Genomic DNA, 18,677 nt, shown 5'->3' on the forward strand with positions numbered 1-18,677 from the left:
ACCCCCCTTGTTATGCCTCCCTCATATTCTGTACCCCCCATGTTTTGCCCCCCTCATATTCTGTACCCCCCCATGTTATGCCCCCTCATACTCTGTACCCCCCCATGTTATGCCCCCTCATACTCTGTACGCCTCATGTTATGCCCCTTTCATATTCTGTACCCCCCATACTCTGTACCCCTCAAGTTATGCCCCCTCATATTCTGTACCCCCATGTTATGCCCCCCTCATATTCTGTACCCATGTTATGCCCCCCTTATATTCTGTACCCCTATGTTATGCCCCTTCATATTCTGTACCCTCCCATGTTATGCCCCCCTCATATTCTGTACCCCCATGGTATGCCCCCCTCATGTTCTGTACCCCCATGTTATTCCCCCCTCATACTCTGTACCCTCCATGTTATGCCCCCCTCATACTCTGTACCCCATGGTATGCTCCCCTCATGTTCTGTACCCCCCATGTTATGCACCTCATACTCTGTACCCCCATGTTATGCCCCCCTCATATTCTGTACCCCTCATGTTATGCCCCCCTCATACTCTGTACCCTCCATGTTATGCCCCTTTCATATTCTGTAACCCCCATGTTATGCCCCCCTCATATTCTGTACCCTCCATGTTATGCCCCTTTCATGGTCTGTACCCCCATATTCTGTACCCCCCATGTTATGCCCCCCCTCATATTATGTACCCCCATATTATTCTCCCACACATTCGATCCCCCTAATATTCTGTACCCCGGTATTATGCACCCCCCATATCCTGCCCCCATGTCATGTCTTCCCTCATTCTGTACCCCCTTGTCATTCACCCCTACCATACTGTACCCCCATGTTATGCCCCCCTTATATAATATACCCCCAATATCAAGCCCCCCTAATATCCTGTCCCCCAATTTAATTCCCTATAATATTGTGTACCCCCATGTCATGCCCCCCCCCCCATAACTTGACACCCAATGTTGTGTCCTTCCATATCCTGCGCCTCCATATTGTTGCCCCCTCACAGCCCCTCCCCCACACACTCTATGGTATTGTCCTCCATGGATGGGAGGGGTCAGGTTTCCGGTCTCTATAGCAGCCAGACAGACCGCCCCTCCCCCTCATCACACTCCAGCGCGCTGTGCGTGCTTGGGGGAGTGGCCTGCGGTTTCCCCCGGCAGGTGGCGCTGGTCGGCCCCGCACACGGCTCACTTTACCCGCCATGGTCGATGGGGGGCAGCCTAGAGCTCGTGCGGAAGCCGATCGGCATTTCCGGTGCTCAGCGGGGCGGCCATTTTTTTTTTTCCTGCCTGTAGAGCGGCGGAGGCAGAGCCCGGGGGAGAGCAGTGCGGGCGGGTCACCGGCAGAGAGCGGAGATAACCGGACAAGGTAGAGGAGGACCGGGGGGGAAGCGGAGGGGGGCGGGCGGCCGAGGAATGCGAGGAACTCCTCCTTCAACGCCGGGCTCCGCCCACCGCCTGTCCGCTCTGTGGACGAGTCCGGGGCGGCGGAGAGACCGGGGTGGGGGCGGGGACCGGACTCCTCATAGACGTCATAATACCGACCGGGACAGACAGAGTGTGTTCTCTTCTCATACATCTCTATATACCGGGGGGGGGGGAGATATATATATATATATACACCCCATATATATATACATTGTATCCTCTATAGAATCCTATGGGCGACACACAGGAGAAGATACAATTCATTCCATCTTCTATAATGTATACATTGTATCCTGTGTATGGGGGATACAGACACCTATAGAGGTGTGTATATATGGGATTTATAGAGACAGAACATTACAGACTTATAAACATTTCTAATATTCATCTATAGGGGTATTATATAGGAGGACTATATATATATATATATACCAGATCCTTCTCTATAGGAATATTCCATAATGGGACTGTATATATATATACACACACACCGGATCCTTCTCTATATAAGGGGACTATCTCTAATGTATACAGCAGAGCCTTCTCTATAGGGATATTATAGGGGGACTATATATATATATATATATATATATATAGTCCCCTTATAGAGAAGGGTCAGCTGTGTGTGTGTGTATATATATATATATATATATATATATATATATATATATATATATATATATATATATATATATATATATACACAGTCCCCTCACATAATATCCCTATAGAGAAGGCTCTGCTGTATATATTAGAGATAGTCCCCTTTTATATAGAGAAGGATCCTATATATATATATATATAACATAGAGAGAGAAGGATCCGGTGTATGTGTTTATATATATATATAATCTGATCTTTCTCTCTCTCTCTCTTCTCTCTCTCTCTCTCTCTCTATATATATATATATATATATATATATATATATATATATATATATATATATACACACACACACACACCGGATCCTTCTCTATATAAGGGGACTATCTATATATATATATATATATATATATATACAGCAGAGCATTCTCTATAGGGATATTATATGAGGGGGACTATATATATATATATATATATATATATATATATACACACAGCTGATCCTTCTTTATAAGGGGACTATATATATATATTGGATCCTTCTCTATAGGGATATTATATAAAGGGGGCTATATATACAGGGGATCCTTCTCTATATAAATGGGGACTATCTCTAATATATACATCAGATCCTTCTCTATAGGGATATTATATGATATAGTCCCCTTATAGAGAAGGGTCAGCTGTGTGTGTATGTGTGTATATATATATATAGTCCCCTCATATAATATCTCTATAGAGAAGGCTCTTCTGTATATATTAGAGATAGTCCCCTTTTATACAGAGAAGGATCCTATATATATATATATATATATATATATATATATATATATAATATACACACACACACCCCCAAATACTTCTATAATGTCCACATTTCTATAGAGAAAAATACAATGTATATAGTATGTCATAGAAGAACTCTATAATATCCCTATAGAGAAGGCTCTGCTGTGTATATAGATAGTCCCCTTATATAGAGAAGGATCTGGTATATATATATATATATATATATATATATATATATATATATATATATATATATATATATATATATATATATATATATATATATATATACCAGATCCTTCTCTATATAAGGGGACTATCTATATACACAGCAGAGCCTTCTCTATAGGGATATTATAGAGTTCTTCTATGACATACTATATACATTGTATTTTTCTCTATAGAAATGTGGACATTATAGAAGTATATGGGGGTGTGTATGTGTGTATATATATATATATATATATATATATATACACAGTATGTATAGCTCTACCATCATCTGCCTCCCATATACTTCTTCTATAATGTCCACATCCCTATAGAGAAAGATACAATGTATATAGTATGCCATAGAAGAACTCTATATCACCTCAGAGAACCCAATCGGCTTCTGACCTCGGCTTGTTTAACCAGTTCCAGACCGCCCGCCCACTTTTACTGCGGCAGGCAGCCCCTCCTCCGCGAACCGACGTCAGGTCGCACTGGGGGGGAGGGGGTGAGCTCCTGTCCCCCACTAGGCAGGGGAGATGCCAATGCATGGGAACAGAGGCTCGATTGCTGCCTGACACCTGCGATCGCTCCCCGCTGAGAGAGGACGTTCGGCTGTTGTAAACACAGCTGACCGTTCTTCTCCCTGCAATGATCACAGAGCCCATGTGATTCTTCTATATAGGAACACAGGTCTCTATTGCCTCATTTCCACTGAGCGGAACGGTTCAGGTCGGTACAGTTTGGAAGGGTTAGAACGGTCCGGTCTATTCAGGTGAGCGTTTCCACTACAAGTCGGGCCACCAGGGACTGTGCGGGGTTTACACCAAATGAGGTGTTTGTTTTGCTCCTTCATTTGACGTCAGCATTGAGGTTTTCCTGTCCGCCAATCAGTGGAATCTATCGTGTGACGCCAGTAGCTCCGCCCTAACCGTACCATTTCCTATGGCCCTACATCTGAAGCAGGACCAGGAATGGTGCGGTTTGGTTCGGTTGTATGGGCCACTTTCATAGTGGAAACACTCAAATTAGCGCACCGAACCGAACTGACCCCAACCGATCCACTCAGTGGAAACGAGGCACAAGTTCACTTCACAAGCCCATCCCCCACAGTTAGAAAACACTCCCCTAGGCTCACTTAACCCTTTGATCTCCCCTGGGTTAACCCCTTCCCTGTCAGTGTCATTATTACAGTGACAGTGCATATTTTTAGCACTGATTACTGTAGTAATGTTACTGGTCCCCCCAAAAGTGTCAAAAAGATGAGTTAGGGGTCCGATCTGTCCACTGCAATGTCGCAGTCTCGCTAAAAATCACTGATCGCCCCCCATTACTATTAAAAAAAAATATGACACCAATCCTTCCCCTAGTTTGTAGACACGATAACTTTTGCGCAAGCCAATCAAAATACGCTTATTGCAATTTTTTTTTACCAAAAATATGTAGCAAAATACAAATTGGCCTAAAAGGATGAATAATTTTGATTATTTTACATTTTTTTTTTTTTTTTAAACGCAGTGCCGAATCGCAAAAATGGTAAAACCTCCTGGTCCAGAAGTGGTTAAAGAGGACCTGTCCTGCTTATTTCTTGTACACGGGATGTTTACAAGTGATCAAAAAAAGAAATTAAAGTAACACATTGCGGAATCGCAAAAAATGGTCTGGTCATTAAGAGGGGCAAATCCTTCCGGTCCAGAACTGGTTAATAAAGCTTTAGCAATAAAACCTGGAAGCTGATTGGTTTTGTTGCAGAATTGTCACTCATTTTGCCCTCTTTAGTTTTAGTAAATCCCAATGTTGTATAGTTCTAGAAGAACTCTATATCACCTCTATAATTGTATCTATATTATTCCTATACTGATACAAAAAGATACATTGTGTGTGTATGTGTGTATATATATATGTATAATTACAGTATCTCACAAAAGTGAGTACACCCCTCACATTCTTGTAAATATTTTATTATATCTTTTCATGTGACAACACTGAAGAAATGACACTTTGCTACAATGTAAAGTAGTGAGTGTACAGCTTGTATAACAGTGTAAATTTACTGTCCCCTCAAAATAACTCAACACACAGCCATTAATGTCTAAACCACTGGCAACAAAAGTGAGTACACCCCTAAGTGAAAATGTCAAAATTGGGCCCAATTAGCCATTTTCCCTCCCCGGTGTCATGTGACTCGTTAGTGTTACAAGGTCTCAGGTGTGAATGGGGAGCAGGTGTGTTGAATTTTGTGTTATCGCTCTCACTCTCTCATACTGGTCACTGGAAGCTCAACATGGCACCTCATGGCAAAGAACTCTCTGAGGATCTGAAAAAAAAAATTTGTTGCTCTACATAAAGATGGCCTAGGCTATAAGAAGATTGCCAAGACCCTGAAACTGAGCTGCAGCACGGTGGCCAAGACCATACAGTGGTTTAACAGGACAGGTTCCACTCGGAACAGGCCTTGCCATGGTCGACCAAAGAAGTTGAGTGCACGTGCTCAGCGCAATATCCAGAGGTTGTCTTTGGGAAATAGACGTATGAGTGCTGCCAGCATTGCTGCAGAGGTTGAAGGGGTGGGGGGTCAGCCTGTCAGTGCTCAGACCATACAAAACACACTGCATCAAATTGGTCTGCATGACTGTCATCCCAGAAGGAAGCCTCTTCTAAAGATGATGGATAAGAAAGTCCGCAAATAGTTTGCTGAAGACAAACAGACTAAGGACATGGATTACTGGAACCATCTCCTGTGGTCTGATGAGACCAAGATGAACTTATTTGGTTCAGATGGTGTCATGTGTGTGTGTGACGGCAACCAGGTGAAGAATACAAAGACAAGTGTGTCTTCCCTACAGTCAAGCATGGTGGTGGGAGTGTCATGGTCTGGGGCTGCATGAGTGCTGCCGGCACTGGGGAGCTACAGTTCATTGAGGGAACCATGAATGCCAACATGTACTGTGACATACTGAAGCAGAGCATGATCCCCTCCCTTCAGAGACTGGGCCACAGGGCAATATTCCAACATAACGACCCCAAACACCTCCAAGATGACCACTGCCTTGCTAAAGAAGCTGAGGGTAAAGGTGATGGACTGGCCAAGCATGTCTCCAGACCTAAACCCTATTGAGCATCTGTGGGGAATCCTCAAACAGAAGGTGGAGGAGCGCAAGGTTTCTAACATCCACCAGCTCTGTGATGTCATCATGGAGGAGTGGAAGAGGACTCCAGTGGCAACCTGTGAATCTCTGGTGAACTCCATACCCAAGAGGGTTAAGGCAGTGCTGGAAAATAATGGTGGCCACACAAAATATTGACACTTTGGGCCCAATTTGGACATTTTCACTTAGGGGTGTACTCACTTTTGTTGCCAGCGGTTTAGACATTAATGGCTGTGTGTTGAGTTATTTTGAGGGGACAGCAAATTTACACTGTTATACAAGCTGTACACTCACTACTTTACATTGTAGCAAAGTGTCATTTCTTCAGTGTTGTCACATGAAAAGATAGAATAAAATATTTACAAAGAATGTGAGGGGTGTACTCACCTTTTGTGAGATACTGTATGTATGTGTGTGTGTGTGTGTGTGTATATATATATATATTTGTTTTATTTTTTATTTTTTTTGTATAGGGTAAACGTATTTCAATGTAACCTGCAAGAAAACCTCTAGACTGAGAGAGTTCCGAATTAAAAAGGTTTATTACAAACAGAAAACTTAGCTACCTGTGAGCGCGCCCCTATAAAGCCGCCCTGCATGCTCTGGTTTGATACATTTCCAATTACCTTTTTTGAATGATACATTGGTACGAGGCGTTGGCATTCGAATTGGCACTAGTATAACATCTTTGTAACAGACTTATAAGCGCCATATTAGCTTCCTATTGAATATATCTATATATTACTTAGAGTGGTAATATACCTCGCTTTTTTTATTTTTACCTACAGGTAAGCCTATAAGAAGGTCTATAATAAGGCTTACCTGTAGGTAAAATTAATATCTCCTAAACCTGCACGGTTTAGGAGATATTCACCCTGCATGCAGCTGCTGACACCAGCGGCGCATGCGCTCTGAAGGTCCGGCGTATCTTGCCGGACCTTCAGAGCTCCTTCCCGAAAAGTGAACTCCCGTGCGCATGCGCGGGAGTGACATCATCGCTGCTCCGGTCACTCACAGCGCCGGAGTCGCCAAACCCAGGAGGGATGCCGAGGGAAGATGTCTGCTCCCTCAGCGGTGTCCGGGCGACCGTGTGGGGGCTTCATTCTAAGGTAAGTATTTCATAATGTGCTAGTATGCGATGCTTACTAGCACATTATGCCATTGTCCTGCAGGGTTTTTTTTTTAAACTGGATACAAACACTTTAAACTTATCACGTTATTATATCAATACTAATATTCATACTTCTATAGGTTTAAATATAATTGCACGTATAAACAGGGGTGTATTTTGCTTTTGTGCTGCCCTAGGCACGACTAAAATTGGACGCCCCCCCTCCTCCTATGTAAATTTGCCCCACTCCTTTTTTGACGGATGTCACTTCTCTAAAATTGAAGGACTACAAGTCCCAGCATCAACCCCTGAGATCTCACGGGGGGAGGGGGGGGCTGAGAGGGCGTAGGAGAGAAAGAGGGTGGTGGGTGAGGGGGAGAGAGGGAGGGTGGTGGGTGAGGGGGAGAGAGGGAGGGTGGTGGGTGAGGGGGAGAGAGGGAGGGTGGTGGGTGAGGGGGAGAGAGAGAGAGGGTGGTGGGTGAGGGGGAGAGAGAGAGAGGGTGGTGGGTGAGGGAGAGAGAGAGGGTGGTGGGTGAGGGAGAGAGAGAGGGTGGTGGGTGAGGGAGAGAGAGAGGGTGGTGGGTGAGGGGGAGAGAGAGGGTGGTGGGTGAGGGAGAGAGAGAGAGAGAGAGAGGGTGGTGGGTGAGGGAGAGAGAGAGAGAGAGAGAGGGTGGTGGGTGAGGGAGAGAGAGGGTGGTGGGTGAGGGAGAGAGAGAGAGAGAGGGTGGTGGGTGAGGGAGAGAGAGAGAGAGAGGGTGGTGGGTGGGTGAGGGAGGGAGAGAGAGAGGGTGGTGGGTGGGTGAGGGAGGGAGAGAGAGAGGGTGGTGGGTGAGGGAGGGAGAGAGAGAGGGTGGTGGGTGAGGGAGGGAGGGAGAGAGGGTGGTGGGTGAGGGAGGGAGAGAGAGAGGGTGGTGGGTGAGGGAGGGAGGGAGAGAGGGTGGTGGGTGAGGGAGGGAGAGAGAGAGGGTGGTGGGGGAGGGAGAGAGAGAGGGTGGTGGGGGAGGGAGAGAGAGAGGGTGGTGGGTGAGGGAGAGAGAGAGGGTGGTGGGTGAGGGAGAGAGAGGGTGGTGGGTGAGGGGAGGGAGAGAGAGAGGGTGGTGGGTGAGGGAGAGAGAGAGAGAGAGAGGGGTGGGTGAGGGAGAGAGAGAGAGAGAGAGGGGGGATGAAAGAGAGAGGGGGTGAGAGAGAGGGGGATCAAATAGAAAGAGAGAGGGGGGGGTGAGAGAAAGGGAGGGATGAGAGAGGGAGGGGGGGTGAGAGAGAGAGAAAGGCGTGAGGGTGAGAGTGAAAGAGAGGGGTGAGAGAGAGAGGGGGTGAGTGTGAGAGAGGGGGGGGGGGGGGTGAGAGAGGCGGCTCTAGCAACCAGTGGCCAAAAGAGTCTCAGGTAGAGGGGGGGGGGGGGGTGGCTTTTTTTGCTGCCCCCCTGCAAAGTGCCGCCCTAGGCCTGGGCCTTGTTGGCCTAGGCCAAAATATAGCACTTCGTATAAATGTGTTATGTGCTGTGATGTAGGGATCAGTAAAGATCACGTTATCCTTTTACAAGATCTGTAGAAATATTACTATAGATCTATAGACATGGATATTCTAAGCAGGGGTGTCCAACTCAATTTCATTAAGGGCTGCATCGGCAATTATCGTTGCCCCTCAAAGGCCGGTTGTATCTGTAAGACTAGATGTCCAGATCAGATGCCAAGAGCCCCCCACCCTCCCTTGCATCATAGTGCTGCTGGGAAGCAGGGAAGCATAAAGTGCAGGGTCTGGAGGAGGACCAGAAGAGGGCTGGAGTCTAAATGCTGAGACCAGGAGAGGAGGAGGAGGTGCTGTGGCTGCAAAGAGAGGCCCAGGTTCTGTGGGATCTCTGATGTAAAGAGGGGGGCACAGGTTCTGTGGGATCTCTGTTGAAAAGAGGGCACAGGTTCTGTGGGATCTGTGATGTAAAGAGGGGCACAGCTTCTGTGGGATCTCTGATGCAACTGCTGACTTGGGGGGGGGGGGGGGGGGGAGAGAAGCCTCTTCATGGCTGCACAGGATCTGGTGGAGGAGTTCTTTCCTCCTCTCTGCGGCCGATTGCTAAGACAAGGTGGAATGGAAATGAGGTGGGTGCTGCAGGAGAGGTGCGAGGGTCACATGAAATATCCTGGAGGGCCGAATTCGGCCCGCTGGCCTTGTTTGACATGTGTTCTAGAGAATCTAAAGAAATAGAGACTTTATTCTATGTATACATTGTAGGTATTCATTGAATCTTTCAGTATAGGGTGATTTTAGATACACTTATAAAAGTATATGGGTTCTATATAGACCTAGGATGAAAGATTTAGGCCCCTTTCACACAGGCGGACCGTTCAGATCCGCCTGTCCGTTTTTTTTGGCGGATCTGAACGGTCCCCCCCATGCATTCCTATGGGGCATCGGATGTCAGCGGAGACATGTCTGCTGACATCCGACCCGATCCGATCCGTCAAATCTGGACGGATGGAAACCCTATTTTCCATCCGTCCAGCGGATCGGATGGGATCGGATGAGAACGGACTGACGGTCGTTGACATCCGATTTTCCCCATAGAGATGCATCGGGAACTGTCAGCTGTGTCTCCGCACACAGCGCGGAGACACAGCTGTCCTGCTGCTCAGCGGGGGATCGGCGGCTCGATCCCCCGCTGAGAAAAACGGACTCCGTCCAACGGACGGAGTGTGTGAAAGGAGCCTTATAGAAATATTATTATAGAGGGGAGTGTAGACTTTTTATTCTAAATAAATATATAATATTTTATAGCGATATATACTTACAGAGCTGATATAGAGTTATTTTATAACATACTATATACATTGTATCTTTCTCTATAGATATATATGGACATTATAGATAGTGGTACACCAAAATGAAAAATCCGGTGCTGAAACCGAAAATTCAGGATGCACTTGGCCGAAACCAAAGGTTTTTAAAAAATATGTTTTTATGAGTAATTGTATTCAACTTGTTAATAACCAATTTATTATCGGCACCGTTTGAAGCAGTGTTAAAAATCCTGCTGCTACATTTTTAGTGCATATTTGATCAGTTAAAAAAAAAAAAAACCCATTAAAATGCATTGAAAACGCAGCAAGAACGTGCATTTTTGATGCATTTTATGAGTCACATGACCTATGAAAAACACACCATAAGCATTGTAAAATCGCAGGTGTTTTTGGCCAGCATTATATATATATATATACAACTAGAGCTGCACAAATTGTTTAAAAATTGCAATCTCGATTCACCCCCCCACCCCCCCTCCACAATCTTAAGTCCCCGTTCACACTAAGGCGACCTGTGAGGCGACCTGGTCGCCTGACAGGTCGCCGTAGGTCGTCTTCCATAGAGAAGCTGCGGACCCGTCCTAATAGGAGCGACACAAGAAAAAAAGGGTCCGGAGCTTCTTTGGGGCGACCTGGAGGCGACCGCCATAGACTTCAATGTTATGAAGTCCGTGGCGGCCGCTCCGAGGTCGCGGCGCGCTGCTCGCACCGTGACCTCGGAGGTCGCGGTGCCAAGTAGCGTCGCTTGTATGTGAACGGGGCCTAAAACAGCATGTCCTCAATTCTTGCAGAGCTGTTCTCTGTTCACAGAAAAAAAAAAAAAGAGCCTCCAGCAAATGTTTATCAACTTTGTTAAGGCTGCTAGATAACTATAAACTCAATGTTTTACAATGTATCATTTCCTTCTTTAGATCAAAGGAATGAACTTCTGTCTGTAAGTGAGGGAAGTTTAACCACCTAAAGACTATTCCGTTTTCTGACACTTGTTGCTTACAAGTTAAAATCAGTATTCTTTGCTAGAAATTTACTTAGAACCCCCAAACCTAATATATATATTTTTTTCGCAGAGACACTAGAGAATAAAATGGCGGTCGTTGCAATATTTTATTTCACACTGTATTTGCATAGAAGACTTTCAATTGCAGTTTTTTGGGAAAAAATACCCTTTGAATGAATTAAAAAAACAAAACTAAAACTGTAAAGTTAGCCCAATGTTTTTGTATAATGTAAAAGAGGATGTTAAGCTGAGAATCGTGATCTTTATTCTAAACAAAATCGTGATTCTCATTTTATCCAGAATTGCTCAGCATATATATATATATAATATATTTAAAATTATAGAAGTTTATGGACATATATCGTTTTATTGGTTGAACTAGATGGACATGTCCTTTTGTTAATTACTTGCAGACCAGCCCCCCCGTTATTTTACTGCAGCAGGTCTGCTCTGTTACGCAAACAATATACATGTACGTCACTTTGTGTAGCAGTTAGTGTGGGCGTGCGCACACACCAATTGGCTAGAGGGAGAGCCAATCAGTAGGTCCCGCGGCTGCGATGTGCTCCGGGCACCCGCAATCGCTCCCCATGGAGACAGAATGGCGGTCTGCCGTTGTAAACACGGCAGACCGCTGTTCTGTCAGTGATGAACACAGGGATCTTGTGTTTCCCCTTATTTAGGAATATGGGTCTCTTTGTTCATCCAGTGAACCCATCCCCCACACATTTAGAAAGCACTCCCTAGGGACACATTTAACCCTTTGATCGCACCTGGTGTTAACCCCTTCCCTGCCAGTGTCATTATTACAGTAACAGTACATATTTATAGCACTGATTACTGTAGTAATGTCACTGGTCCCCCCCAAAAGTGTCAAAAATGTCAGTTAGTTGTCCGATCTGTCCGCTGCAATGTCGCAGTACACTAAAAATAACTGATCGCCGACATTACCAGTAAAAAAAAAAAAATATATTTCCCCTAGTTTGTAGACGCAATACATTTTGCGTAAACCAATCAATATACACCTATTGGGATTTGTTTTACCAAAAATATGTAGCAGAATACATATTGGCCTAAAATTATGAAAACCTTTAGATTTTTAATTTTTTTTTCCAGCATTGTTGCTCTTTTTTTTTTTTTTTTTTTTTTCTAGCGCAATAAATGAAAATCACAGAAGCAATCAAATATCACCAAAAGAAAGCTCTATTTGTGGGGAAAAAAGAACATCAATTTTATATTTGGGTACAGGATCCTTAAACCTCGGTTCACATTTATGCGATGCGGGAAGGCTGCGAATCCGCAGCCTGTTCCCGCTTCGCACACGCACCCCCCGGCAGTTCACACTGCCATATGCGATACGCTGGGGGTGTCAATGTAATGTTAATGACACCCCCAGTTTGATCGCATATCGCAGTGCGATCGTGCAGTTCGCACAGGTTCGGATCGCACAAGTGTGAACCGCTGTGCGATCCGATCCTGATGCGGCTGCCAAAAAGGGTCCCTGTGCGTGTTTGGTGCGGCTGCGGTGCGAATTTAGCCATACAAAGTGTATGGCTAAACTCGCACCGCACAGCCGATCACATGTAATGTCGGAGCAGTGCGCTCCGACATTACATGCGAACCCCGCACACGCACAAGTGTGAACCGGGGCTCAATGTGATTAACCAGACTATGTAAAAAAAAAAAAATATATATATATATATATACACATACACACACACACACACACACACACACACAATAATAGAAGTATATGGACATAATTATATATGCAACAATAGAAGTATATGGATATATATATATATACACACACACACACACACACACACACACACACACCCAATTATAGAATACCATGGACAACATACAGTTAGTTCCATAAATATTGGGACATCTACACAATTCTAATCTTTTTGGCTCTATAATGGATATACAAACTGTTGTAATTCCTACTCCGTTCACCTGATTTGGATGTAAATACCCTCAAATTAAAACTGAAAGTCTGCAGTTAAAGCATGTCTTGTTTGTTTCATTTCAAATGCATTGTGGTGGTGTATAGAGCCAAAAAGATTAGAATTGTGTTGATGTCCCAATATTTATGGCCCTGACTGTATATACAAGTATAAGTGGCTGTGTGTAAATGGACACACACAGCCATGGATTGGGAGCGTTCCTGCTTGGGTGCCCCCAGAGCAAGGTATACAGACAGGGTTATATTATTCTGTATAGGTGTCCAATAAATACCATCATATAGGTGTATGGAGAAATCGTAGGGACCAGAGCCATATACAGTATAAGTGTAGCGGCCAATAAGTAAATGATGATTTAACCACTTAAGCCCCGGAGGATTTGGCTGCTAAAAGACCAGGGGGTATTTTGCGATTTGGCACTGCGTGACTTTAACAGACAATTGCGCGGTCGTGCGACTCTGTACCTAAACGAATTTGACGTCCTTTTTTCACCACAAACAGAGCTTTCTTTTGGTGGTATGTGCGATTTTTTGATCATGGGCTATAAACAAAAAAAGAGTGTCAATTTTGCAAAAATAACAATATTTTTCACATTTTTTTAAAAGGAAATTCCCCCCCCCCCAAAAAAAATGTAAAAATCAAAATTTTTTAACATTTTCGGCCAATTTATTTTATGTTTGGTAAAAAAAAATCGCAAAAAGCGTATTTTTATTGGTTTGCGTAAAATTTATCGCGTTTACTAACAAAGGGAAAGATTTTTGTCATTTTTGTTGTTGTTTTTTTTTTAACGCGTAATGGCGGCAATCTGCGATTTTTTTTTTTTGTGACATTGCGGCGGACAGATCGGACCCCTGACTGATATTTTTGACACTTTTGGGGTTACCAGTGACATTTCTACAGTAATCAGTGCTATACATATGCACTGTTACTATAAAAATACACTGGTAGTGAAGGGGTTAACTTTATTTGAGAGGGAGGGGCTGTGTGTGTCCCTAGGGGCGTGATTCTTACTGTGATTGGCTGTGGCTTGATCTGTAGGAACAGTGATCAACGGTCCTACATAGTAGAACCGTATGATCACTGTTTCTACACAGGGGAGAATGACAGGCGGCTTGTTTACATCAGCCGCCTGACTTTCTCCCTCTCCCCCGACGATCGCCGAGTGACCGGCGGACATCGGGTCCGCCGGTCACACGCGCGCGGGGGGGGGGGGGGGTCCGCGACTGCGCTGGAGCACGCCTCCGGCGGCGCACGCTCGCTCCCCAGAGCCTCACGGGCTAGCGACGTAGACCTACGACGCTCTGCCTGTGAGGGGCTGACTGCCGCAGTAAATATACCGTGAGCAGTCGGCAAGCGGTTAAAGTAGCAAAAAACTTATATTATGGTGACATCAATAATGTGATAAATAACTGAAAAACCATAATAGGAGGGATTGAGGTCCCAGCATAAACCAATAATAATCCCAATATAAGAACAGAAGTCCTCTAGTGATGAAAAAGTGACCCAAGAGAAAAAAAGTGCATAACGCTGAGGAGGAACCACAAGTCCCAGCAGGAGCGAGATGTTCACAATGGTCTCTTCATAGCATGCCAAGATATCATCCGTGACTGAGAGAATAAAAGACAAGGCTGCTTACCGAAACCACATGGTCACCCAACTTAATGGATAGACCATATGGCGCTTGAACACAGAACACTTGAGCAGGATCATGTGAGAAAAAACTCCTCAGGATATGGCAGACAATAGACCTAGTGAGAGTTGCACAGAGATCCCCTGTTTGGAGCCAGTCCTCAAAGTCCCAGGTGGTACTCATATGGACCATATAATTGAAGGAAAGGATCCACATAGCTTAATACTGTATTTTAAAAGCCTTTAATAATAAAATTGCACTTACATGTATGATGAATGAGAACAATGGATGATGAATGAGAACAGCATCTCACAGAGACCGTGTGTAAGTGGAGAAAAACACCACGACGTCCCGCGTACACATAGCAAATACAATAGCTGGCTGTGGGGGCGTGGTAACGTCACATCTGGAGCCGCCCTGCGCGTTTCGTCATATCGACTAGGACTGAAACAACTTATCAACATAATTGGTTCATAAAATTAACTATTTTCATAATTGATTAGTTGGCTGCCTATAGAATGTATGATTTGCATATCAGTATACACAGTGCAGCACACATACAGCTCAGTACACACATGTATGTTAGTAAGTGCCTGAGAGCTTTTGAGTGTTGGGAGCAATGCATCATGTAGTTCTGGGCAGGAGAAGGAAAGGGTTTAAAGTGATTCTAAATGCCAAAGTTTTTTACTCTAATGCATTAGGGTAACAAACTTTCTGTGTCCATCTTACCCCCGTATACTCGCCTGATCTCGATCTTGCTCCCTTTCCCTCCTCACAGGACTCAGATGCAGCAGCGGGAGCCATTGGCACCTGCCGCTATCAGATGCACTGCGTGTGTCAACAGAAGCACACAGTGTGGCTAGGGATTGAGCCAGTAGCACCTGTGGCGGTTCCCAGAAGAGGATCTGGGCTGCTCTGTGTAAAACTATTTCATAGAGCGGGTAAGTATAATGTGTTTGTTTTTAAAAGCAAAAAATCCAACATTTACAATCACTTTAAGCCCCGGTTCACACTAGGGCGACCTGTGAGGCGACCTGGTCGCCTCACAGGTCGCCACAGGTCGCCTCCCATAGGAAAGCTGCGGACCCGTTCTAATAGGAGCGACACAAGTCGCTCCGACCTAGAAAAAGGGTCCGGAGCTTCTTTGGGGCGACCTGGAGGCGACCGCCATAGACTTCAATGTTATGAAGTCCGTGGCGGCCGCTCCGAGGTCGCGGCAGGCTGCTCGCACCGCGATCTCGGAGGTCGCCCCTGAAAGTAGCGTCGCTCCTATGTGAACCGGCGCTAAGTGCTCTGTGCAGGGAAGATCGGCATCTGAACCCAGAGAAGGTGGAGGCTGATAGACTGGAGATAATAGAAGAAGTAGTCAGTTCTTTCGTCACATTAACCAATGCGTGCTCATGCTGCTAAATGTGGTCCTGGCATGTAGACTTTTTAGTGACCTTTGGTCAAAAGGCAATTAGGAACATTTAATATTTTCAAATTATACAGCTGCAGTCTTTCTCAAAACAATTTTTCTTCATTTAGGACCCTTTCACATGGAGAGGACTCTTCCAGGAGTCCACCTACTCGGCGGGGAACCTGTCCGCTGAGCAGGTGGATGGCTTGTCCGTGTCCATTATGGGTGGTTAGATGTAAGCGAACCCGACAGCCATCTGATCCGATCCCAGGGATCTTCAAACTACGGCCCTCCAGATGTTGCAGAACTACACATCCCGTGAGGCATTGTAAAACTGACATTTACAGACATGACTAGGCATGATGGGAATTGTAGTTCTGGGCCATAGATTGAAGACCCCTGTACTAGACGGATGGGGAACAGATCTCCATCTGACTGTTTTTAGGGGATTGGATGTCAACAGACTCAGTTGACACCCACCGCTCCATAGAAGGCAATGGATTGTCCGATTTAGGTTCCGCCTTTTAAAAAAACAAACTGTCAGGCAGACCTGATTGGCCCACCTCTGTGAAAGGGGCCTAATGCCCCGTACACACGTTCCGATTATCGTACGACAAAACTCGGTTTCGACCTGGTCTCAGGATAATCTGATCGTTAGTACACAGCTTTCGAAAGCCGATCACGACAGTTGGTCCAACAAAATCAGATGGGACAAACAAGAAAACTTCTGTCGTGCGTCATCTTCTCGAACGATATTCGTTTTCGTCAGTACAGTATTCGTACGCTAAAAGGCGATCGACAAATACCAGGCATGATCGGAAACAGTAAAATAATCCGCAGGGGTCAGACGTATATACATCACTTCCGTCACGTAGCTATGAAAAATACACTTGGTCAGTGAATCGTACGAAGAAAGTCGGATGGTTTGTACGCAGAGTTGCTTTCGATTTTAGTAACATACAACAATTACAAAATTTTAGTCGTACGACTATCGTACGATAATCAGAACGTGTGTACGGGGCATAAGCCTTATGTTTCTATTGAGTTTGACATTAATGCTGCAAAACCTATTAAATGTATACTTTAATTTGGGCTCTCTGTCTTGAAGATGAACTAAGTCTTATTTCTTTTTTGTGCTTTTCATTTCAGTGCAAAGTTAAGCCTACAGACATTGCCACCTAATGCCATGAATGACCACATGGAGAAGAAAGCTGTACACTCCTGGTCACGTCTCTCCTCGGCTGGGAAAAGTGCCCTTGAGGAAGCTTTAAGGGTCTTCAACCCAATGTCCAAAGACCTGACTGACACGGAGACACAGCTGGTGACATTTCTGCAAGGACTCCGGGAAGAAGGCTACCAGCCTACGATTCTGAGCAGCAAAGATGTATACGGATACAACTCAACCACTGCAAAAACACCACCCCAAAAAACAAAAGGCCCTTCTAAAACCACTTCTGTGTCATCTTCTAAAACGCAGACCAAAAACCAAAATGGCAAGGTGTCCAATTCTACCGTGGATATTTCTGTCAAAGCTACTAAAATTTCACCCAAACCCTCAGCCAAAAAGTCCGCAAATTTACTGTTGAGCTCCCTGAAAAAGACAGACTTAAAAAAATCCAAAGTTTCCACCGTTGATTTTCCCTCCAATATGTATCCCGGAGTTTATCCTGCCATGAGACTGTCTGTTGTGTTGGAAGCGATAGTTCCAATTAAATCAGCGGCTTCCTCCATAGAAGCCAGCCTTAGGCCACGACCCGCATCAAAAGCCAGCTCAAAGGGAAAAAACAACCAAGCCTACCAGTGTTTATTAAAACAGACCTCTCCTCCCAATGGGACCGTTTTACATGGAGCCAATGGAAGGATCCTAAAGGAGAACAATGCTTGCAATACCTTGGGGGTCTTGAATGGGAGAATCTTGGTCAGCTCTCCTTCCCGTTGCAACGGTATGACCCACACCAAACAGAACACTAAGCTGCAGGTGGATGTGATCTTTAAAGATGAAAAGTGCCAACAGGCCGGCAAGGACAAGAAACGGAAACAGACCGAGGCTTTCCAGGAACCGTTGCCTAACAAAAAAATTAAAATTTTCATTCCGTTGGCCAAAAAGCCGACACTTGACAAAAACAAATACAACTTGCTGAAGTCTAAAGTTATCAAAGTAGACAAAGCATCCTCTGATGACGATGTACGGAGGAAAGCACAGCAGATACTAAAAGTCAACTTATCTCCCGTACTCCGAATCCAGCCTCTTTTACTCAACATCCAATAAAGTGTGTGTTTCTTTGCTTCTTTTTTTTTAGTTTTTTTTTTTTTAATAGACTACAGTTTTCCTTGTAGGCCACACTTTGGAGCTTCGCAATTTTTTTTGTGAACTCTGAGAACGAAAGCTGCTGGCTGCCCACATTTCTGAATTTTTCCCAAGCCCCCTGAATCTTCTGTGGCTATTTTGTCACTTTATTTCTACAGTATACATGTGTGGTGCAAATGAACACACAGCCATGTCTTATTAGGAATGACTGGGGATGAACATAATGGAAAGCAGGGCGTGGAAGTCTTGGTTTTGCGATCAATAGCGCGCGTTTTGATACATGAA

General features: G+C 44.8%; 1 protein-coding gene across 7 annotated transcripts in view; it reads left to right on the forward strand.

Annotated features, from left to right (window-relative positions):
* Nucleotides 1–18,373, forward strand: part of CCDC71 (coiled-coil domain containing 71) — a 110,152-nt gene extending 91,779 nt beyond the window's left edge. For 3 of the 7 annotated variants that reach the window (XM_082265377.1, XM_082265373.1, XM_082265378.1), the window contains exon 2: nucleotides 17,234–18,373. In XM_082265377.1, coding sequence (XP_082121503.1) covers nucleotides 17,234–18,353 — 1,120 coding nt within the window. In that variant the 3' untranslated portion in view covers nucleotides 18,354–18,373. Of the gene's footprint in view, nucleotides 1–1,190; nucleotides 1,373–10,136; nucleotides 10,228–17,233 lie in introns of those variants that run through there. The other 4 variants (XM_082265376.1, XM_082265375.1, XM_082265374.1 and 1 more) reach the window with 3 other exon arrangements.
* Nucleotides 18,374–18,677: the final 304 nt, after the last annotated feature.

Source organism: Pelophylax lessonae, assembly GCF_965119305.1.
Source record: "Pelophylax lessonae genome assembly, chromosome: 8".
Classification (NCBI taxonomy): Eukaryota; Metazoa; Chordata; class Amphibia; order Anura; family Ranidae; genus Pelophylax; species Pelophylax lessonae.